A 25,302-nucleotide genomic window follows, 5' to 3' on the forward strand; every position below is an offset into this window, starting at 1 on the left:
TCTTGTCTAAAGCAGCACAGCATGGCCTCGCCCCCTTCGTTGCTCTTCGTTGTTCTTGGGGGTGGGGTTTATCGTTGTAGTCCCTACAAGCCATTTTTGTAGGCATTAAACTGACAAAATTTTAAAAGACGGTATCTCCATTTGCATTGAACGTTCAGCACTGCAACTTTGCAGATATTGTTTATGCTCAAACAGCAACATTACACACTAACTAACGTTAAAAAAGTGAAATCACAATCAACCACCCCTTTAATGTGCAAGGCAGTGGATTGGACTAATTGTCCTAATAGCATTAGTACGTGTTAGGACAGATGCTGTAATCATGGGCAAAATATAAGTGTAAATAAGCATCATTGGATACACTAATTCTCTAAACTGTATAGATCAGACTGATCAGGTCTATGAATATTTAACTAGTGGGTGGGTTTGAGAGCTGAATAATGAAACCTCATGTTGAATGGGCTGGTCGCTTTGCTTTCCGTAAGTATAAAGCTGAGTCATGTCAGTGTCAAGGATCAGGGAGCTAAACTGACAAGCATCCTCACACAGAGTCTGCTCTTATATATCCATCCATCATGGAAGTGTCTGATTGGGGAGTGACAAACGTGGACAATCAAACAGTCCGATACTGCTTTCCAGACAACAATTTGTCCTGTACCAAAAGTATCAGACCAGAAGCGGAGTACATAGTTGTGTACGTTTTTGTTTCAGTAACATCAGTGTTCACCGTGTTTCTGAACTTGTTGGTGATTGTCTCCATCTCACACTTCAAGCAGCTCCACACTCCGACCAATGTGCTGATCCTCTCTCTGGCCGTGGCTGATCTGATCGCAGGACTGATTCTCATGCCAGTGCAGGGAATGAAACTCATTGAGCCATGCTGGTACTTTGGAGAAATATTTTGTTCAATATTTCCTCTTATTCTGTATGTGGTTGTCACAGCATCTCTTGGTAATTTGGTTATTATATCCGTGGATCGGTACATTGCTGTGAATGACCCTTTGCGATATCCACTGAAGGTCAATACCAACAGAGTTGTTGTTTCTATTGTAGTAAACTGGTTATTCTCATTTGTATATTCATTTTATCTTTTGTATGAGTTTTTAATCAATCCAGAAAGAACCCACTCATGTATTGGAGAATGTGTACTTTCTGTTAAGTTGGAATATCTAATATTAGATTCCTTTGTTTGTTTAGTGGCACCTTGTTCAGTAATTGTTTCTTTATATGTGAAAATCTGTTTTGTTGCAAATTATCAAGCTAAGCATTTAAATTCAGTCACAGACAAAAAGGCTAGATCAGAAAAGAAGGCTGCGAGAACCTTAGGGATTGTAGTACTGGTTTATCTTCTTTGCTGGATGCCATACTATTTAGCTACTCTTTCGTTTGGGCATGACGAAAATGATTCACTTATAATTAACATAATGTATTGGATTTTATGCTTGAATTCCTGCATGAATCCACTCATCTATGCAATGTTTTATCGATGGTTTAGACTGTCAGCAAAATACATTTTGACACTGAAAATATTTGAACCTTCATCAGAGTTCTTCAATCTTTTCCCAGAAGAAAAATGATAACTCAAACTCTGCACATGTAAATAAGATCATCTATCTCCAAATGCAGTAGCATTCTTGTTGAGCAAATTCTTATAGAACATTAGATGACATCAAGTCATGTAACAGCTATGTTTTTAATGTTTAAATATGGTGTCTCATATATTGTGAACATTTTTATTTGTGAATGACTCTGCCTCCATGCTCTGTTTGTACATGAAAGCAAAATTGATGCAGTTTTGGAAGATATATGTTAAAAGAAAAAGTATAACATTTGTATTAACAGTGTTTCAGCAGTTTAGTTTCATTTGAAAAATTTGTGAAGAAAAAGATGTTATGATTCATTTAGAGTGTCAGACAGTGTTTAGACTAACAGCTCTCAGTGATGTGCCAGGTCCTCTCAAAAAGAAGAGTTAAAGTGCAACGATTCAGTTTAAAGGTGAGGTAAGATTTAGGTAGCTAAGCATTTAAAATTACTTACAACTAATATTAAATGGCTAGCAGTAATATCTATTGATGCAAGTGACTCTACTATTTAGTCTAATTTTGCAGTTTTGAATCAATCATAAAGGTGTGATTCCAGTAGGCTAATTCATAATTGAATGTGACAAGAGAGGTAATAAATTGTCAGCAAGGTGAGGTAACAAATTGACAACAAATTGTAGTTATTTTACTGTTCTTCTTGATTTATTCCTTTTAACTAAGGGAATAAATCTCTTTAAATCCCAAAATTGGCTTGATCTTACCCAATGATCAAGACATGGTTACAGCCTTGAATCAAATGTACAATTACAAAGTACCAAGGCTGCAGTTCCCAGAGGTGACAATAGGTGTGTTTGACTTCAGCTGCAACTTGCTTTATGTTTTGTCACTTGCAGTTGAGGGAGGAGTTGAGAAAGGAAACATGAAGTCAGACACTTTCTGCTTCCTGCAGTGATTTATCACAGATTGAGTAGAGTAGATGCAGTATTTGTCAAATATGTTATTCACTGCTTAATGCAGCACTTGTATGTAAAATAATAGAGCTCAACATAAGCCTATAATATTGAAATACTAATAAAGTGTGGTCTGTTTGTATTTGTATGTCTTTTATTTTGATATACATGACACAAAGGGCTTCAGAAGGGCTTCCATGCACCCCATGACAAGACATTCCTTCTTAATCAATACATACCATGTCTCCCTGCAAAACAGCTTCCTACTAAGGAATATGCTATTGTTAACAAAATAACTAAAATATAATAAAATACCTAACTACATAATACTACTATTGTTAGAAATTGCAACAAAATTAAAATAGAAATATAAACTTTTGAACTGCGGGTTTCGTCTGGTCAGAGGAGAACTGGCCCCGACTGAGCCTGGTTTCTCCCAAGGTTTTTTCTTCATTCTGTCACAGAGGGAGTTTTGGTTCCTTGCCGCTGTCGCCTCTGGCTTGCTCAGTTGGGGACACTTAATTTCTAGCGATTATCGCCGATTTGATTGCACAGATACTATTTAAACTAAACTGAGCTAGACAATGACATCTCTGAATTCAATAATGAAATGCCTTTAACTGAAAATTGAGTGTTTAATCTTATCATTATACATTACTGACACTCTATCCTCCAATTTGATACTGTTAAGTGCTTTGACACAATCTGTATTGTAAAAGCGCTATATAAATAAAGGTGACTTGACTTGACTTGACTAAGGTAGGGCACTGGTTTTAGGCTCCTTTACCTTCCAAGTACCACTCCTGTTCTCTTGTCAGAGGCGTTAATTTGCATTGAGCTGGAGCACATCTTTTCCTATATCATCTTAAATGTAATCTTACAGTCCTCTGTCCACCTGACAGGGTTCTTCTCTGTCCTGTATAGCAAATTCATCAATGATGTTGCTATTGTTTTAAAAGTCTGGATGAATTGGCAGTATTAGCCCTCTAAACCAGAAAAGATTGTACTTCTTTCTTTGTCCTAGGTTGAAGATTTCACCAGATAACTTCCACTTTGTCCACCTGCTATTGTAGTTTACCATTTTCCAGATAGTACCACAAATAACTGGTCTCCTGTTGCACCCTCTCACACTTTGCTTACAGAAATCTATGTAGACCCATCCCATTCTTCTTTGGAATGATAACCAGATTGCTGATCCATAGAGGTTTCCATCACAATCACTCACTTTGTCAGTTGTTGAATGTCATGTTGCTGTTCTGCCAGTGTTTTTGTTTCTTGTTGTCAGTGTTCCTTGTTGTTAGTTTACGTTGTCTTTTCATTAAAACATCCCTGCAATTAGATCCTTGTGGGTGGGTGGGGGCTCCGGTGGCTGCGGAGCTTGGGTCCCCGCTTACACTATCAGCCTGCACCATCTCAGCCACTGGAGCCATCTCAGGGGGAAGAAACTGGCATTCAGTGTGGCCTCTGTGCTCTCTAGCACTCTCTAGCTCGGTGGCCTCAGCACTGCCCAGTCAGGCAACGTCAGAGGCACCCCACTGCCAGGTGGTCTGAGCAGCTTCCCCTGGAATGGCTACGGCACCCGCTCTTCCTGATTTGGCCACGGAGTTCGTTCCTGGGCTTGTTACTCTGTTTTGTTCTGGACTTTTATTTTATAGTTTCCATGTTCCTTTTATTCTATGTTCACTTCCTGTGCTTTATCCCTGCGTGCCTTGTTGTTGTTATGGTAACCCTTGTTATTTGCTGTAATGTAGTTCATAGTTCAGGGAAGAAGGAGATGGGAACTGGCAGACATTTAACAAAACTTTAATTACAAAACAAACAACAAAACAAAAGTAAGTGGCAACCCCTCACTAACGACTGCCGTAAGGCAAGGCAAGTTTATTTATATAGCACATTTCATACACAGTAGTAATTCAAAGTGCTTTATATAAAAGGAAGTAAAATAGTCATTAAAAAAAATAATAAAATAAATAAAAACAATAAAAACAAGGAATTAAAAAAATAATAATAAAAATCATAACAATAAAAACAAGGAATTTAAAAACGAACATTCCCTCAATCTTTGTTCAAACTCTTCTGTACTAAGTAAAAAAAACCTTCCAAAACACCTAACTATTCCACTACTTCACCCCCTACTTACTTTGACCATCGTAAACCAAACAAATAGAACTCAGAGGTCCTACTTTCAACTGATTAACCAACACACTTGTCTTTCTTTGCCCACATTCTCTTTACCATCAAAGTACTTACTTTAGCATTCTGTTTAAACTTTTAAAATGATATAAAAATTGATGATTTAAAATGAATTTAAAACAGTTAAGAATAGAAAATGATTTTACATAAAATACAGTGCAATCAGTTCGGACATAGCACAGTACTCATTCAACAAATGCACAGCTAAACAGATGAGTTTTGAGTCTGGATTTAAAAGTGGCTAATGTTTTAGCACATCTGATCTCTTCTGAAAGCTGGTTCCAACTGCGGACGGCATAATAGCTAAAAGCGGACTCCCCTTGTCTTGTGTGAAACATTGGTATTTCTAACTGACTCGATCCTAATGATCTGAGTGGTCTGTTAGGTTTATATTCAGTGAGCATATCTCCAATGTATTTAGGTCCTAGGCCATTGAGAGATTTATAAATGAGTAAAAGTACTTTAAAATCAATCCTAAATGTAACTGGAAGCCAGTGTAAGGACCTGAGGACTGGTGTGATATGCTCAGATTTTCTGGTTCTAGTCAGAATCCTGGCAGCAGCGTTCTGGATGAGCTGCAGCTGTCTAATGGTCTTCTTTGGAAGGCCGGTGAGGAGACCATTACAACAATCCACCCTGCTGGTGATAAAGGCATGAACAAGTTTCTCCAAGTCTTGACTTGAAACAAAACATCTAATTCTTGCAATGTTTTTGAGATGATAGTATGCTGATTTAGTTACTGCTTTGACATGACTACTAAGACTAAGGTAAAAACATAAACAAAAGTACAACTAAAATGTCCCAGGCCTGGTCCTCTCTCATCCTCTAGTCATCTATTATCCTGAGATTGTAGATGTGATAAGTGGTAGAGAGCTTGAGGGGTACACATAACTCTTTCAACATTTGCCCAAACACATTGGATGTATATTTGGTCATTAGGTAATCAAACGTATTAAACAACCCTGTCAGTTCTTTTAGCACTAATTTAGCTTTATAGTACTTCATTGTCTGGTTGTGGTGCATGAAGCTAAAGCTGATAAACAGTCTAAGTATTCCTCTTGTATTCCCTGCATAGTAACTCATGCCTAATCACAATTGTTTTGGATACTTTTTGATTTCCCATTCAGATACTGTCTAGTGTGAAAAATCAGTTCACCCTGAACTTCACTCTGAGCCCATTTGAGTTGTCAGGACATCCTCTTTAAAGGTGACCGGGAGGAGTTGCAATGCTTAAATAAAAGCATTTGTAACCCAGCCTACTTAAGGGTTATACTATATATATTAAATTAATGAGGTTCACAAAAGTAGATAATTGAAGATTGGTTGTATTAACAAATACTTTTCATAAAATAAATTGTTTGACAAAAAAATTATTTGTAATATTTAAACAAGTTATCAGTTAGCCAATCAGAATTCTGTTGGGTGGGACCGCCCACTTGCTGACACAGCAGATTGCGCGAGACCTGAGAAGGGAGAAGACGGAGACAAATTCGCTAGATTTAACGCTTAAGAAAGCAGATATAATTGAGTGAAACTTTGAAAATAGTGTTTAACACTCTTCAAATCAGTTGAAAGAGGAAGGTATTGAGTGGATTCAGTTGTTATTTTACTCCTGTGAGGATCGATAGGTTAATTACATTGTTGTATTGCTGGAAAGTGAATATCTGGATGTGGTCAGGTTTTTTTTTCCTGAGTGGAGACTGATTTTCTTTGATGGCGAGCCAACCGATTCGAACACTGGAAAAGAAAGAAGAGAATTCATCCTACAGGACCAGGAGAGTATCGTGATTCATTTTCTAAATATTTTTTTTTCCTGCTCAAGGTAAAACTATTCCTGCACAGAGTCACTGTTTTTCCTATACGGGACTGAGAACTGTCTGAGATAATTAGAAGGAGGAACTGATATCAGTTTGGGAACATTTGGAAATCGAACTTATTGTGTGATATCACAAAATTGTTGTTGAATCTGAAGAAACTGTTGTCATTCTCCTGTTGAGTACATGGTAAATGTCAACTGACAAGTGAAACTGACAGTGATCCGATCAAAGTGATTTGTCCTTTTATTTATTTTCATTGTAATGATGTAATTTACTTAGAATTATTTGTTTTATTTATTTTATTGTAAGTGTTTACTTTTAAGAAGGGGAAGGCCTGCGGTGAAAAGGGGAAAAAAGTCATAAATAAAAAATAAAATGTTATTCACCTATTCTGACTCTGAAGGGGAATATTTGCCTTTTGGAAATGACGATCGGCCGTCTAATGATCGCGCATCTCCCGGTACATCTTTGCAGCGCAATGGTGCCGCCGCGCAAGGCGAGAGTGTTCACGAAGCACAAACAAGTGATAATTTCGAGCCTTTGCCCAACGGGGATGGGGCTGGCAGGGGTGGACGTGGTCTTAGTGTCCATAGGAGAGGCATCTTGTTGCTGATGATCAGCCAGATTGCGTCCTTTTTTTCTTATCGCACGTGCTCAAAGGGCCGCAGGCAGACCGTACAGGTGCAGTCAGTGTGGAGTAGGTCTGTGCAATGTGCCATGCAATGAGAGGTACCATACTCTCAAGAACTATAAACTGTCACCTAGATACCTGATTGGGAATATAGCTGATCAACTGATCAAAAAATAGGCACATGTATTTTACTATGACACAGTAATATAGTAATAATTTACTACTTTCTCCTGTTTTACTGTTGATTTCCTCTTTTCCTGATCATTTGGAATGAGGATAAAAAGACTTATAGGATAAAAAAACATGCAAGTTCAAACATCCATTCAATATCTATTATTTCCTGAATATTACTGATGAACTGATCAAAAAGTAGGCTACTGTTCATATGTGTTTTACTACTATATAGTATAGTAATATAGTAATAATTTAGTACTTTCTCCTGTTTTATTGTTGGTTTCCTCTTTTCTGATCATTTGGAATGAGAATAAAAAGACAAAAAACAAACAAACATGCAAATAAGTTCAAATATCAATTCAATATCTACCATTTCCTGAATATTATGAAATTCAAGAGGGCCGCTGATTTCCTGATTGGTCTATACAGTGATAATCTAAATTATAAGTACTACAACCCGTTACATAACATTGGCGAGCCAGCCAGGAGGTGGTGCTGTATTTCTGAGGACAGGCAGTTGATTAAAATCCAGTTTGGTGTTCAGACTAACCAATTAATTTGTTCAGGAAGGAATCAAAATCCCAATTGCTGTGATAGTTAATGGGACAACTGGAACAGCAGATGATGAAGAACCTGCAAGAACATGGTACTATTGTTAGGTCAGTCAAAATTCAAGATCCTGAATCTGAGTTTCATCGTGACTTGATTATTGAGTTTGACAGTGGCTGTGCTTTACAGTCTTTAGAGCCCCTGTTGCCATACACTTACCAGCTGACCTGTGATCTGAATGTCACTTACATAGTGAGATCTTTATCCAGTGTTTACACATGACAGTTGGGGGGCAGTGCTACCAGATCGTACCTAAAGGGATTAAAAGAAATTGCAAAACTCAGTGGGGCAAATTTTGAAGCAATGTTGAATGAAATGCTGACAGAAATGAGTGTTGCAGTTCTTCCTGCAAGCTCTACCTCTGAAGTTGCTGATGAAACCCTATTAGGTCATCTCTTCAAGAGCTGTTTGAAGGCAAAGATCCTAGACAGTCTTTTGCCCCTGGCTGCTGATGTTATTAAACATTTGAGTCCTGATGCTGCCACATCAGCTTACCTGCAGTTGCTTGATTCTCCTTTGGCACAGTAGAAGATGGTGACGAACTTGCACCTTCCAGGATGCAGGAGAAAGACCTTCAGCTTACCTGTATAAGCTTCAGGCAGCTTTGAGTGTAGCCATCAAGCGATGTGGTGTTTCGGCCAGTGAAGCAGACCGGCATCTCTTGAAGCAATTCTGTCGGGGCTGCTGGGACGATGGTTTAATCGCTGACCTGCGTTTGGCACAAAAACGAGATGACCCTCCTTCTTTTGCACAGCTGTTATTGTTGTTACTTACATACAGAGGAAGATAAACATGCTGCAAAAACCATGCGCATGAAGCAACATCTAAGTAGTACCAAGGAGCGTGCGCTGGTGCATACTCAGAGGACCTGGGTATCTGATGAACCTGAGCAAACTACAGCTTCCAGCGTGCTGTCATTGGCAACAGAAGCTAAAGAGCTGAAAAAACAGATAGCCACTTTACAGAGTAAGATGACAAAACTTACCTCTAAATCTGAGGCCTCAAAGAAATCTACATTGCAAGCAGTAGATCGGGAAGCTTCTGTCACAGAGAAACGATCAAGTGAGCAGAGTGCTGTATCCACAACACCTGTGAATCGTAAGCAAACTGACAAACCCAGGCCATGGTATTGCTTTAAATGTGGGGAGGATGACCATATTGCCGCCTCTTGTGAGTCAGAGCCCAACCCAGCACTTGTGGCTGAAAAGCATACATTTCTGAGAGAGAAACGGTCCCAGTGGGAGTCTCAAAACGTGAAAAAGGGTCCTTTAAACTAGAGTCAGTTCCTGTTGCGGGACTATCAGGGACTGAAATATCGAAGTATCCCCCTAAAACCAAAGTCTCCATACAAAGCCACTATTCCACGATGGAAATTGCCAAGTTGCCCAAAGTTTTGATTGGTGAAAAATGTATTGCGCAAGTTACTATTACAGCGCAGGAATGTAACTGTTTAATCGACACTGGTTCACAAGTTACCATTACTCCTTTGTCTTTTCTTGAGCAATGCCTTTCAGAATACCCTATCAATTCCCTTTCTTACTTGATGGAGGTTGAAGGTGCGAACGGTCTTTCTGTGCCCTATCTTGGGTACATAGAACTGAATGTAATCTTTCCTGCAGAGTTCATTGGTACAAGTGTTGAAGTATCCACCCTTGCTTTGGTGGTTCCAGATCCAAAGTCTCACACCATGCCTTTAGTCCTGATAGGGACAAATACATTGGACACCCTTTATGAGGAACACTTGAAAGTGAGTTCTGTAACTTTCCAGCCTTCTTTGTTTGGCTACGCTACAGAGCTGTCTTGAATACCCTCAGATTGCGGTACAAATATGGCACAACCGGTGTCCTCGGTCATGTAAGGTTGAGGGACAAGGTGCCTGAAGTCATGGCTGCTGGCCAAACCGTCGTTTTACAGGGCATTGTCTATGTGCTTGGGTTTCCAACTGATAAGTGGATTGTAGTGGAACACCCCTCCATATCTTCTTTACCTGGAGGAATTGTAGTAAAGAATTGTTTACTTACCCTTCCTTCTAGGCAATCTAGTCATCTTCCTGTGGTTCTCACAAATGAGACTGATCATGACATCACTATTCCACAGAGGTGTGTCATTGCATAAATCCATGCCTTGGAATCAGTGCTTTCTTCTGATAATGCTGTGTCTAAATCAGCTTCCCAAGATTGTGCGCCCACAGTGATCAAAGAGGAAAAGTTAATCTTGAATTTCGGTGATTCTCCGCTGTCACAGGAATGGAAGGATCGAATCACTAAGAAACTTCATGAGATGCCAGAAGTCTTTGCTTAACATGATCTGGATTTTGGCCATACACAGAAAATGAAACATTGCATCAAATTACATGATGAGACCCCGTTCAAGCATCGTGCTAGACCAATCCATCCACGTGACATTGGAGAAAACATCTTCAGGAGTTTCTTTCAAGCGGAGTCATACGTGAGTCAGAATCCCCTTTCTCGTCACCAATAGTGGTAGTCAGAAAGAAAAATGGTGATGAACAACTCTGTATAGATTATCGGAAGCTAAATCTTCAAACAGTCAAGGACGCATATGCCTTGCCGAACCTTGAGGAAATTTTTTCAGCATTAAATGGTTCGAAGTGGTTCAAGTCAAGTCAAGTCAAGTCACCTTTATTTATATAGCGCTTTTACAATACAGATTGTGTCAAAGCACTTAACAGTATCAAATTGGAGGATAGAGTGTCAGTAATGTATAATGATAAGATTAAACACTCAATTTTCAGTTAAAGGCATTTCATTATTGAATTCAGAGATGTCATTGTCTAGCTCAGTTTAGTTTAAATAGTATCTGTGCAATCAAATCGGCGATAATCGCTAGAAATTAAGTGTCCCCGGTTCACCGTTCTAGACTTAAAATCTGAGTACTACCAGATTGAAGTTGCAGAAGAAGACAAGCCCAAAACAGCCTTTGTGTGCCCCAGGAGGTAACCAATGCACCAAGCACTTTCCAAAGGCTGATGGAAAGGTGTATGGGCGACATCAACCTGAAAGAAGTGCTTGTGTTTTTGGATGACTTGATTTTGTTCTCCAGAACCCTAGAAGAATACGAGAGGCGGTTGCTACAAGTCCTTACTCGCCTGAAGGAATATGGGCTAAAACTTTGGCCGGAGAAGTGCCGTTTTTTCCAGACCTCTGTCAGATACAGTGGGTACGGAAAGTATTTAGACCCCCTTAATTTTTTCACTCTTTGTTATATTGCAGCCATTTGCTAAAATCATATAAGTTCATTTTTTTTCCTCATTAATGTACACACAGCACCCCATATTGACAGAAAAACAGATAGTAATCCATTGACTTACCTCTTGACGACAGCTAAGCTGGATGCTACTAGCTACCGGTGGCTCGCTGCTCTTTCAACATTCTCATTTAAGTTGCAGTACCGGGCTGGTAAGCAAAATGATGCAGACAGCTTGTCAAGGCAACCACACAAAGACTTACCAGAGGATCCGTTGTCATCAAAAGAGAGTGAGAGAATCCAGAAGTTTGAGCAGTACCATAAAATGGGTGCTGAGAACTCACAGAGCGCTGATAATGATGTAGTCAAGGCCATCTGCGAGAAACATTCTAACCAACAGATCAATGATTCTGGTGTTACCTTGGTTGAGTCCTTGGCGCTTCATCCTGATGCTGTGCCTGAATATTATGAGCAAGAAAAGAACTTGAATGGGTTACCTGCTTTACCTCACTTGACGAAGGAAGATTTGGTTGAAAAGCAGAGATGTGATCCTGTCATCCGTGAGGTAGTGATGTACCTGGAATCAGGAGAAAAACCTCTGACTGCATTAATAAAAGAATATCCGGACCTTTCCTTTTACTTGCGAGAATGGGACCATCTTGAGTTGATTGATGGAGTCCTGTACAGGCGACGACGAGATGGAGACTCTGTCAATTACCAATTGGTTTTGCCAGAAGGTCTTAGAGGTTTTGCTCTAAACAGCCTACATGATCAAATGGGTCATATGGGAATGGAAAGGACATTGGATCTGCTCCATTCCAGGTACTATTGGCCAAGGATGGGAGCTGAAGTAGAGCAAAAAGTTAAGACCTGTAGTCATTGTGTCCGCAGGAAAGCGTTGCCCCAGAAAAGTGCGCCTTTAGTAAACATTCAAGCCACAAGACCCTTACAGCTTGTTTGTATGGATTTTCTCTCTCTTGAACCAGATAAGTTAAGTCATGTCAAGTCATCTTTATTTATATAGCGCTTTTAACAATAAAGATTGTGTCAAAGCACTTAACAGTATCAAATTGGAGGATAGAGTGTCAGTAATATATAATGATAAGATTAAACACTCAATTTTCTCAATTTTCAGTTAAAGGCATTTCATTATTGAATTCAGAGATGACATTGTCTAGCTCAGTTTAGTTTAAATAGTATCTGTGCAAGCAAATCGACGATAGTTGCTAGAAATTAAGTGTCCCCAACTGAGCAAGCCACAGGCGACAGCGGTAAGGAACCAAAACTCCCTCTGTGACAGAATGGAGAAAAAAAACCTTGAGAGAAACCAGGCTCAGTCGGGGGGCCAGTTCTCCTCTGGCCAGACGAAACCCGCAGTTTAATTCCAATCGCAGCCATGCCAGATTGTGTAAAGAACTTACCTGATTCTCGTGGTCTTGTCCAGATGGAGCATTTTAATTTATAATTTAATGTATTTGTTATATTTGTGTTTTATTCATTATTTGAAGTTTTTCATTTATATGATTTATTCATTTGCTATAATTGTAATGTATAGTTTAATGCATTTATTGTTTCTCGGTGTATTTTTATAATATACAGGTGCTGGTCATATAATTAGAATATCATCAAAAAGTTGATTTATTTCACTAATTCCATTCAAAAAGTGAAACTTGTATATTATATTCATTCATTACACACAGACTGATATATTTCAAATGTTTATTTCTTTTAATTTTGATGATTAGAGCTTACAGCTCATGAAAGTCAAAAATCAGTATCTCAAAATATTAGAATATTACTTAAGACCAATACAAAGAAAGGATTTTTAGAAATCTTGGCCAACTGAAAAGTATGAAAATGAAAAGTATGAGCATGTACAGCACTCAATACTTAGTTGGGGCTCCTTTTGCCTGAATTACTGCAGCAATGCGGTGTGGCATGGAGTCGATCAGTCTGTGGCACTGCTCAGGTGTAATGAGAGCCCAGGTTGCTCTGATAGTGGCCTTCAGCTCATCTGCATTGTTGGGTCTGGTGTCTCTCATCTTCCTCTTGACAATAGGTCAGGCGAGTTTGCTGGCCAATCAAGCACAGTAACACTATGGTTATTGAACCAGCTTTTGGTACCTTTGGCAATGTGGGCAGGTGCCAAGTCCTGCAGGAAAATGAAATCAGCATCTCCATAAAGCTTGTCAACAGAAGGAAGCATGAAGTGCTCTAAAATTTCCTGGTAGATGGCTGCGTTGACTGTGGACTTCAGAAAACACAGTGGACCAACACCAGCAGATGACATGGCAGCCCAAATCATCACTGACTGTGGAAACTTCACACTGGACTTCAAGCAACATGGATTCTGTGCCTCTCCACTCTTCCTTCAGACTCTGGGACCTTGATTTCCAAATTAAATGTAAAATTTACTTTCATCTGAAAAGAGGACTTTGGACCACTGAGCAACAGTCCAGTTCTTTTTCTCCACAGCCCAGGTAAGATGCTTCTGACGTTGTCTCTGGTTCAGAAGTGGCTTGGTAGCCCTTTTCCTGAAGACGTCTGAGCGTGGTGACTCTTGATGCACTGACTCCAGCTTCAGTTCTCTCCTTGTGAAGCTCTCACAAGTGTTTGAATCGGCTTTGCTTGACTGTATTCTCAAGCTTGCGGTCATCCCTGTTGCTTGTGCACCTTTGCCTACCCAAATTCTTCCTTCCAGTCAACTTTGCATTTAATATGCTTTGATACAGCACTCTGTAAACAGCCACACCTTTCAGTAATGACCTTCTGTGACTTACCCTCTTTGTGGAGGCTGTCAATGTTCGTCTTCTGGATCATTGCCAAGTCAGCAGTCTTCCCCATTATTGTGGTTTCAAAGAACCAGAGATACCCAGAATTTATACTGTATGGATGGTCATTTATTCAAACTCAAATGTAAATATTCTAATATTTTGAGATACTGATTTTTGACTTTCATGAGCTGTAAGCTCTAATCATCAAAATTATAAGAAATAAACATTTGAAATATATCAGTCTGTGTGTAATGAATGAATATAATATACAAGTTTCACTTTTTGAATGGAATTAGGGAAATAAATCAACTTTTTGATGACATTCTAATTATATGACCAGCACCTGTATATTTGTTTGTTTATTATAATTGAAATTTATGTCTCAGGGGCTCTCCACTGACAATCAGGGCTGCAGACATCATCTCTTGGTGCTGATCCACCATCTGATCGGATACGGATTGAGAAACAGAATAAGAAAGAAACAGACAAATATTAGCGTAGATGCCATTCTTCTTACGATGTACTGAGTGGATCGTGTGTTATGGGGAGTGTTCCCGGTTCCAGTTGATCTAATTAATGCAGCCTAACAATCCTTTAACGGATTTGAATAATAGAAGCGTATTAGTGCGTTATGTGTACGCCAGGATAAAGAGATGTGTCTTTCATGTACATTTAAACTGACAGAGTGTGTCTGCCTCCCGAACAGTGTTAGGTAGATTGTTCCAGAGTTTGGGCGCTAAATAGGAAAAGGATCTGCCGCCCGCAGTCGATTTTGATATTCTAGGTATTATCAAACAGCCAGAATTTTGAGAACGCAGCGGACGTGGAGGACTATAATGTGATAAGAGCTCGCTCAAGTACTGAGGAGCTAAGCCATTCAGGGCTTTATAAGTAATTAACAAGATTTTAAAATCTATCCGATGTTTGATAGGGAGTGAAGTGTTGACAGAACCAGGCTAATATGGTCATACTTCCTGGTTCTAGTAAGGACTTTAGCTGCTGCATTTTGGACCAACTGTAGTTTGTTGACCAAGCGTGCAGAACAACCACCCAATAAAGCATTACAATAGTCTAACCTTGAGGTCATAAACGCATTAATTAGTATTTCTGCATTAGACGTTGAGAGCATAGGTCACAATTTAGATATGTTTTTGAGATGGAAAAACGCAGTTTTACAGATGCTAGAAACATGGCTTTCAAATGAAAGATTGCTATCAAACAGCACAACTAGGTTCCTGACTGATGAAAAAGAATTGACAGAGCAGCCATCAAGTGTTAGATAGTGTTCTAGGTTATTACATGTGGGGTTTTTAGGTCCGATAATTAACACCTCTGTTTTTTCAGAATTTAGCAGTAAGAAATTATTCATCATCCGGTTTTTTATATCAACTATGTATTCCGTTAGTTTCTCAATTTGGTGTGTTTCACCGGGCTGCGAAGAAATATAGAGCTAAGTATCATCAGCATAACAGTGAAAGCTAACACCATGTCTTCTGATAATATCTCCCAAGGGTAACATGTAAAGCGTGAAAAGTAACGGCCCTAGCACTGAGCCTTGAGGTACTCCTTACTGCACTTGTGATTGATATGATACCTCTTCATTCATTAGATGAAGAGCAACACTCGTGATATCTTGGTGATTACTGATTTCTTTACAAAGTATTCTGTGACCATACCAACGCCAAACCAAAAAGCAAGAACCGTCGCAAAAGTGCCTATGGGATCAGTTCATTGTGCATTATGGTTTCCCTGAGCGGTTACATAGTGACCAAGGACCAGACTTCGAATCCCATACCATTAAAGAACTTTGTGCAATTGCTGGGATCCAAAAAATCCGAACAACGCCATACCACCCTCGAGGAAATCCTGTGGAACGGTTTAACTGTACTTTGTTAAACATGCTTGGAACATTGGAAGAAAAGGACAAAAGTCATTGGAAGGATTTTGTTAAACCCTTGGTCCATGCATATAATTGTACCAAACATGAATTTCCCCTTATGATCTGATGTTTGGCCGTCAGCCTCGGCTGCCGCTTGATCTTGCTTTTGGATCACCCTGTAAAGACAGTTCACCAGCATCTCATTTTCAGTACGTTCAACAGTACTCAAGTCTCACTTAAAGGAGTGTTATGAGGTTGCTTCACATAATGCACGGAAAATTGCTGAAAAGAACAAAATCCAATATGACAAACATGTGACCAATTCTTCTCTGGAAGTTGGAGATTGTGTGTTAGTAAGGAATGTCCGTATCTGCAGGAAGCATTAGTTAGCAGACAGATGGGAATCTGAAATGTATGTTGTTGTGAAGCATTCTGTTCTTGAGACAGATGATGAAATTCCTGATCCAATATGTAGTGCATACCCAGTCGATGAAACAAGGTTTACTACCGTTCACGAAGTTCTTAGGCCAAATGATCCAAAGGAAGACTATCATAACCTTGAGATTGTTCATTCACCTTCAGTGGATGATGTAGCTCTGAGGGATCAGAGTAGTGACTTACCTGAAGATGTTCCAAAGCAAGCTTTATCTACCGGAGCTGCAGGAGAACACTTACCTGTTGAGGTTCCAACAGAATGCTTGCCTGAGGTTCTGGAAACTGTTGAGGCAGGTCATCTCCCTGATGCAACATCAGTTAATGACCAAGAAAATGCCGAAGATGAATGTAGTGGACACACCCAGACTTCCGACAGACGATCTGCTCGACAAAGAGAGAAACCTAAAATACTTACCTATCCACAGCTTGGAAATCCTTTCATAGATGTAGTGCAGTCATTTTTTCAAGGATTGAACACTGCTTTCGTTAATGCATTGGGTGGCAGTGAAAGCCTGAATGGTTCACCTGAGATATCCTCCATATATGACGTATAAAATGTTGAGTCACTCAAAATTGTGTCACGAGCCGTGCACAGTTAGGAGGAGAGGGTGTAACCCAGACTACTACAAGGTTATAATATATATATATATATATATTAATTTAAATTAATGAGGTTCATAAAATTAGATAATTGAAGATTGTTAATACAATTAATTGGTTGTATTAACAAATACTTTTCATAAAATAAATTGTCTGACAAAAAAATTATTTGTAATATTTAAACAAGTTATCAGTTAGCCAATCGGAATTCTGTTGGGTGGGACCGCCCACTTGCTGACACAGCAGATTGCGCAAGACCTGAGAAGGGAGAAGACGGAGAAAAATTCGTTAGATTTAACGGTTAAGAAAGAAGATATAATTCAGTGAAACTTTGAAAATAGTGTTTAACACTCTTCAAATCAGTTGAAAGAGGAAGGTATTGAATGGATTCAGTTGTTATTTTACTCCTGTGAGGATCGATAGGTTAATTACATCGTTGTATTGCTGGAAAGTGAATATCTGGACGTGGTCAGGTTTTTTTTCCTGAGTGGAGACTGATTTTCTTTGATGGCGAGCCAACCAATTCGAAAACTGGAAAAGAAAGAAGAGAATTCATCCTACAGAACCAAGAGAGTATTGTGATTCATTTTTTTTATTATTTTTTTTCCTACTCAAGGTAAAACTATTCCTGCACAGAGACACTGTTTTTCCTATACGGGAGTGAGAACTGTCTGAGATAATTAGAAGGAGGAACTGATATCAGTTTCGGAACATTTGGAAATCGAACTTATTGTGTGATATCATAAAATTGTTGTTGAATCTGAAGAAACTGTTGTCATTCTCCTGTTGAGTACATGGTAAATGTCAACTGACAAGTGAAACTGACAGTGATCTGATCAAAGTGATTTGTCCTTTTATTTCTTTTCATTGTAATGATGTAATTTACTTTGAATTATTTGTTTTATTTATTTTATTGTAAGTGTTTACTTTTAAGAAGGGGAAGGCCTGCAGTGGAAAGGGAAAAAAGTCATAAATATTCTATATACTTACCTTAATTGTGATTTTCTGTCATCCTTCAGCAATTACTCTCTACCTCCATAGTCGAACATACTTGGCTTCTGATTTCCTGATTGGTCTATACAGTGATGATCTAAATTATAAGTACTACAACCCGTTACACATTGCAACCCTAACTAATTCATTCATTCATTTTTGTGATATGGTCTCTACTATTGAGCTTATGGCCTGAATCAAGTCACCTAAATAAGGTGTGTTCAATTAGGGAGAGAGACAATAGTGCACTGTTGGAGAGGCTCCAGGATCAGTTTTGGGCATCACTGAGCTAGCAAGCTACAGACAGTAAATGTAAAATCTGTCCCAAGGTAAATGTAATGTGACCTGTTTTTCATTAACATCTTTCCATGGTTAAAACACTGTTACACAACATTTCCCACATTCCTCAGTAAGACTTAATCTTATGAGTTTTGTGAATAGGTTTAAAATTCAAAAACTTTTAGTTAAAAACTATTTGAAGAATTTGTAGTAATATGATAAAAAAATATTTTTAAATATCACCCCTAAACTGCTGTATCCTCTTTGCTTTAGTATGATGTAATGATTCTGTGTTAGACTCGTTTGAGACCAATTAACACCTTTAACTAGACCAAGCTGTTAAAACTCTCCATGGAGTCTAGTAGCACTTGGAAGAAAAAAAAAAATCTATCATCAATAATGATGTCTCATTAAACATGGTTGAAGCCTAGCAATTAAAGGTGTTAAATGCACAGATAAGAAATAAACTTGTGATGATGCAACCAGAGCTATTGCAGCTTACACCCATTACATCCAAGTTACTCATCATTACCCTAAACCATTGTACTGCTTTTGTAGAAAACATACACTAGATTAATACTTTTGCTTTATGCAATACAAAAAGTGGAAATTACCAACAAATTTTATATCATATGTACGTGAAAACTGCATTTTATATGCACCCCAAACACGTGCATATCATATGCACACCAAAGTCAATTTTTTCGTATCAATACCACGAGTTTTTGTTTTTAACTTGGCGTACTATTTATACACATTTTCATGAGACCGGACTCTATTATAACTGCTAAAATAAAGACAGGCAGCTTAGATCCGCACTTTTCACAGAATCACTCATTGAGAGACATGGAAACTACTGAGGCGTTTAGAGTCATTCAATGTTTCTGAAATCAGCACGCAACACAGCAAATCTTAAACAGAATTGAAAATTTAGAACTAGAAGGAAAATATAACTTTGTTCTGTCATTTGTGTGCTAAGAACTCATAACTATGATATTTTTTGACTCCACTTGAGAGGTGGGAAAAATTCGGGGTGAATGGAAAAAATTCAGGGTGGGAGGAAAAATATTTTTTCAAATGTTTTGCGTTCTCTCGCAAAACTTTTGCGTTCCCTCGAGAAACTTTTGCGTTCCCTCGAGAAACTTTGCATTCCCAGATTTGGTATTTTTAAATCACCGTTTTCATTATAGCCTACCTAAAGCGTTTTATGGGGGGAAAAAAGCTTAGGCTACGTGCAGGGCGTTGCGTTCATATTCTGGGCTATTCTGCTTAGTAATATTATTAATAAGGTTATTAATATTAGCCTAATAATTTTATCAGCTTTTATTATTATCGAATTTGGTCCTCCAAGTCACTGTTTTAAAACATTAAGCCACATTAAGCGTTTTATTATGTCCCAAAACCGTGCCTTGAACTAAGCACTGACTTATTAATTTATTTGAGTCCAAGTTCAAAATAAAACTTTATGAATCGCTTCATTGTGTACATACCAGCTGTAACCACTGCAAGCTGTAAAGTAAACAGGAAGAGTTTGTCCGAACTCAAATGGTTTTGCGAGGGAACGCAAATATCTTTGCGAGAGAACGCAAAAGTTTTGCGAGGGAACACAAAGTTTCTCGAGGGAACGCAAAAGTTTTGCGAGAGAACGCAAAGCATTTTAAAATTATTTTTTCCTCCCACCCTGAATTTTTTCCACCACAATGTCCTTTAAAGGGCTCCGTACCCATAAGACTTGTCAGGTGAAGTCACTTTTATTTTTATAGCGATTTACATTATAAAAAATAGTTTCAAAGCAGGTTTACAGCAATAAACAAGGGAGGAATTATTCAAAGATGCAAACAGAGATCAATTCTGCTGTAAATCAGCTCTAAAAAGTGTTGATTCAGTTCAGTTTAATGACTGTGTAAAGATAATCAATAATGAAAGTAGTTCAATTCATCTATAAAGTAGCTCTCTGGAATACATCATCAGTTCAGTTATATATACTCATCCAATAGTGTCTGTACAATCAGTTCAATAATACTGAATATTATTCATCACTAACATGATATTGTACTCATTAGGATTGTCACTATATGTCCCAACCAAAGGTCCTAGCTAAATGCTAAAATCCTCAAACTGCCCAAAGCCCATAATGAAGCCTTGTGATCAGGTGACAGAGTGGCCCTCAGAGCAGCCAGGATCAACCTTTACCCACAGCATCAAAGAAACAGCCTACAGTGTCATGCTTCAAAGACTACCACCATGATACATGAAGTGTTTTGAAAGATGGGCCATGGTTCACCTCGAAGCACTCATTGGCCTTACATGAAGACTGAAGAGTCACAGAGGAGGCCAAAGAGAGCTGTGTGAGGAAAGGACGGACCCCTCTCACCCGTCCTCCCATCCAGGAAGAGGCTAAGAATTATTCAGACTAGAACCTTCAGACTCAAGAAATGTTTTCTTCTGCAAGCAGCCAGGCTCACTGTTAACACCTCCCACAATTCAGTTTTGACAAAATTATGTACTGTTTAAAGGCTAGCCCTGTACTGGAAATGACTCTATACATAATTTAAAAATATCCAGATTATTGATTAATTGATTGATTGATTGATTGTGTGTTAACATGCATATCATTTTGAGTGCAATGGAAGGTAGTGGATTGGACTAATTGCTCTAATAGAATTAATATGAGTTAGGACATATGCTGTAATCATGGGCAAAATATAAGAGTAAATAAGCATCATTGGATTCACTAATGCTCTATACTGTATAGATCAGATTGAGCAGGTCTATGAATATTTACCAGTGGGTGGGTTTGATAGCTGAATAATGAAACCTCATGTTGAATGGGCTGGTCGCTGTGCTTTTCATAAGTATAAAGCTGAGTCATGTCAGTGTCAAGGATCAGGGAGCTAAACTGACAAGCATCCTCACACAGTCTGCTCTTTATTATCCATCTATCATGGAAGTGTCTGATTGGGGAGTGACAAACGTGGACAATCAAACAGTCCGATACTGCTTTCCAGACAACAATTTGTCTTGTACCAAAAGTATCAGACCTGAAGCGGAGTACATTGCTGTGTACATTTTCGTTTCAGTAGCATCAGTGTTCACCGTGTTTCTGAACTTGTTGGTGATTGTCTCCATCTCACACTTCAAGCAGCTCCACACTCCGACCAATGTGCTGATCCTCTCTCTGGCCGTGGCTGATCTGATCGCAGGACTGATTCTCATGCCAGTGCAGGGAATGAAACTCATTGAGCCATGCTGGTACTTTGGAGAAATATTGTGTTCAATATTTCCTCTTATTCTCTATGTGGTTGTCGTAGCATCTCTTGGTAATATGATTATTATATCTGTGGATCGGTTCATTGCTGTGAACGACCCTTTGCGATATCCACTGAAAGTCAGTACTAACAGAGTTGTTGTTTCTATTGTTGTAAACTGGTTATTCTCATTCGTATATTCATTTTATCTATTGTATGACTTTTTACTCCATCCAGAGAGAAACCACACATGTATTGGAGAATGTGTACTTGTTGTTACACTGGAAAATCTAATAATAGATACTTTAGTTTGTTTAGTGGCACCTTGCTGTATAATTATTCCTTTGTATATGAAAATCTGCTTTGTAGCAAAACGACAAGCCAAGCATTTAAATTCATTCACAGAAAAAAAAGCCAAATCAGAAAAGAAGGCTGCAAGAACCTTAGGGATTGTAGTAATGGTTTATCTTCTTTTTTGGACGCCATACTACATAGTTACTCTTTCTTTTGGGCATGATGAAAATGATGCTCTTATAATTAATGTAATGTATTGGATGTTATGCATGAATTCCTGCATGAATCCACTCATCTATGCAATGTTTTATCAATGGTTTAGAGTGTCAGCAAAATACATTTTGACACTGAAAATATTTGAACCTTCATCAGAGTACTTCAATCTGTTCCCAGAAGAGAAATAACCATTTAAATGCTTGCATGAGTAGCATGAAGAACAAATGTAAATAAGATCATCTGTCTTCAATTGGAACAGTTAGGGTTATTGTTTTAAGCACTCTCTCACACCAGTGCAACAATTATGTCTGTAAAAAGTTTAAATGTACTGCTTAGTATGTATGTATGTATGTTTATTGTGAACATGTACTGTATTTGTGTGAATGACACTATCTGTCTCCGTTTGCTCTCTTGAAGGCCTTAAATGGCTAAAATCAACTACAACAATATCTCTAAAAGATTTTTTTTTTTTTTTTCCAGAGGAAAACAAGATAATGCAAAATTTACAGTAAAACAGCAGCTGGTAAATGATTACTAAGAGTTGATATATGTAATCATTATTTGCTAACAAGCTATTTATGTCTCCTGTTTCCCAAGCAGTGCCTGTTTAAGCATATAGAGAAAAGTGAGAGGCACAACCCTGAGCAGCATGAAATAGAGCCATATTCACAAAAAATGTTTTTATTTTTTTTTTTTATGTGGAGCTCTCTTTCATTTGAATGACATGAAATGCGCAGGCCGTGGGAACTGATGAGATAATATTTATGAGTTTTCTGTAACAGAACAAATGACAAACCATTTTGCAAACTGTCAGTTGTAAGAATTATGTTTAAAATATGCTGATTTGAGGAACATATCTAACTAGAAACATTTTTTTTTCTGTTGTAATGGAATAGGCTTAAACATACTGTGTTCAGACAAGTGTTTGTGTGATGTGTTTGAGTCAAAAATTATACAGTGTGAAAGTATTGCCCCTTGTCTGAATTTCTGCATTGTGCAAGATTTTAAAATTGCATGTTTTCACATTTCATAATGGTAGGAAAAGCATGGCAAGCTTATTAATATATAGCACATTTTGTTCACAATAGTTCTTTATGTTGACTCGATAAATAGAGATAAAAGATGTTTACTTTTAAAAACTATCATTCAAAATTAGCAATATGAAAAAAGGCATTTACCACAAAAAGAAAAATCATATCATGATTCATATCATATATCATATCATGACCAAATAAACACCAACCTACCAGAGTAATCTAATCTCACAATACCACCTTAAAAAAAAGAAAAGAATAATAATAATAATAATAATAATATAATTAAAAAAAGCATAAGCAGATATGGACACAAACATATCAAAGTATTTTGTTACACATTACAAATATCTGATCATCAAATGTATCAAAGCACAAAATACTAGTGTAATAAATTTATTTAATTTAAATACAAGTCATTTGCTATTTGAAAATACAAACAAGAAAAAAAAGAATTACAAACAATGACTTGAAGAAATGCATGAGACTGTGCCATTATAGTAGAGTAAGATACAATATTATTAGTAACAATGGTGTTATATATGTAAGAGAAAGAGAAGTGTTTTCCATTCCTTAAACAAGTTACAAAGCAACATATTCCCTAACCCTACTCTCAGATGTCATGCCCAAGGGCTGTTGGCTAAACATCTGATTGATAAGGAGCGCAAAATCGGATCAAAGTCGTCACCTGATCATTTGAATTCTACAGGATTGCCAGGTGATGTATATCACATTTTTTTACCGGTCTGCTTGGAAACGAATGTTTAGTGACGCCACTCAGAGAAGAAAAAGGCCATCATGTTTAAAACTGTGACCAGTTATCAGGATCAACTAAATGCTGGATTATCAGAAGTATGTGAAGTTCATGGCATAGATGCTATTGTTGCAGTAAACTTGTACATTTTCTGACATCTACATTTTCCCTGCCTTGCAAAAGATCAAAATGAACTGTGATTGGCTGCTTTCCATGTCCAGACCTTCTGCTCTCAGTGTGAAGATCTGGCTATATGAGACTACTCTAACCCTAACTGTAGACACTAAAAGAAAAAAAAAAAAGATAGTGTAAGGGGATACCAGATTCGGAGACCGAGATTGCAGTAAATCAGAAACAGGAGAACAATGAAAAGAGCATTGAGTCATTGTCCACATTGGAGACCAGACAAAAAGGGTGAAGTGTGTGCTTATATAGAGCTGGTGATGAGTGTGGTGACTGAAAACAGGTGAGGCTGTTTGGAACTCCGGAATTATGAAAGTTATGTGAAAGTGGAGCCTGGTGAATCCATGACAGAACCCCCTGTGCTGGACATTGAGGGTGTGATGTGTGGAACTCAGCATGTAGATTGGGATGTAAGATCTTGGGGCTCCATAGATCTCTCCTCTGGACCATAGCCTTCCCAGTTGACCAGTATTCCAGATGGAAAGCACAATGCAGAAAATCCAGGATCTCCTTTACTGAATACACCATGCTATCCTCCACTACCATACGTAGAGGGGGTTTGTCAGCAGGATCAGGTTCTGTGGAGACATCAGATGTGGGTGAATGTAAGGTTTGAGGAGGGAAACATGAAATGCTGGGTGAATTCTGTAATGTGAGGGGAATTTTAATTTATACGTGACAGGGTTGATCTGATGGATTATAAAGAAGGGACAGATAAGTCTGGGGCTTAACTTTTTGCAAGGCAGCAGTAGTCTAATGTCTTGGGAGGGGAACAGCAAGGGCTGATAGCAGAGTATGCATTGGAATGGAGTTAGATCCGCTGAAGGTTGATGCAGGGAGGTTTGGGAATACTCATACTTTTCCTGGATCTTACGCTCAGGTTTTCCATTAATCTCAGGATGATAGCCAGAGGATAGACTTATGGTCACACCGAGGAGGGAGAAGGACCTCCAGGTTGTGAACCTCTGAACAGAGACTTAGTCCTCAGATATTCCAAAATTGCAAAAGACATGATTAAACAGGAGTTATGCTGTTTGCATGGCAGTGGATAATACCTTCAAAGGCACTAGACAAAAGACCTTGGAGATTTGTAATATAAATATTGCGAACAGCGCGTGGGCATGATCAAATTAGAGCTAATGAGCTCAGACGGGAAAAACTGGACCTGTCGTTGGTTTCATACAGATTACTTTGTCACAGAATATTTGTTTTCAATAAGACTTGCTTCATTTAAAAGTAGACACTTCAAGCTTTCTATAGACATATTTCTCATGTCTGTGCATGAATTATTGCTGAGTGACACTACTGTTCACGGATATTCACAGAGACTGAGATGACTGAAAGCACACCCTGTTTATTTATTTATTTTATTTTACAAAAGCGCAAAGTTTTGTTGATATGCTGAGCACACACAAATAAAAGTGGACCCTTTACAGATTCAAGTGATGTACAACCCGAATTCCGGAAATGTTGGGACGTTTTTTAAGTTTG

At 38.3% G+C, this 25,302-nt stretch overlaps 2 protein-coding genes across 2 annotated transcripts; both read left to right on the top strand.

Moving 5' to 3' along the window:
- Positions 1–575: 575 nt before the first annotated feature.
- On the top strand, positions 576–1,577 carry LOC131552529 (trace amine-associated receptor 13c-like). Its single transcript, XM_058796356.1, has one exon. The coding sequence runs from the start codon at positions 576–578 to the stop codon at positions 1,575–1,577; it is 1,002 nt and encodes a 333-aa protein (XP_058652339.1).
- Positions 1,578–21,026: 19,449 nt separating this feature from the next.
- LOC131552521 (trace amine-associated receptor 6-like) lies at positions 21,027–22,028 on the top strand. Its single transcript, XM_058796352.1, has one exon. It carries the CDS (start codon positions 21,027–21,029, stop codon positions 22,026–22,028), a length of 1,002 nt encoding a protein of 333 aa, XP_058652335.1.
- Positions 22,029–25,302: the final 3,274 nt, after the last annotated feature.

This window comes from Onychostoma macrolepis, chromosome 13, assembly GCF_012432095.1.
Source record: "Onychostoma macrolepis isolate SWU-2019 chromosome 13, ASM1243209v1, whole genome shotgun sequence".
Taxonomy (NCBI): Eukaryota; Metazoa; Chordata; class Actinopteri; order Cypriniformes; family Cyprinidae; genus Onychostoma; species Onychostoma macrolepis.

Excerpts from the sequence above, each read along its gene's own strand:
- LOC131552529 (XM_058796356.1), top strand. The coding sequence starts at position 576 with ATGGAAGTGTCTGATTGGGGAGTGACAAACGTGGACAATCAAACAGTC.
- LOC131552521 (XM_058796352.1), top strand. The coding sequence starts at position 21,027 with ATGGAAGTGTCTGATTGGGGAGTGACAAACGTGGACAATCAAACAGTC.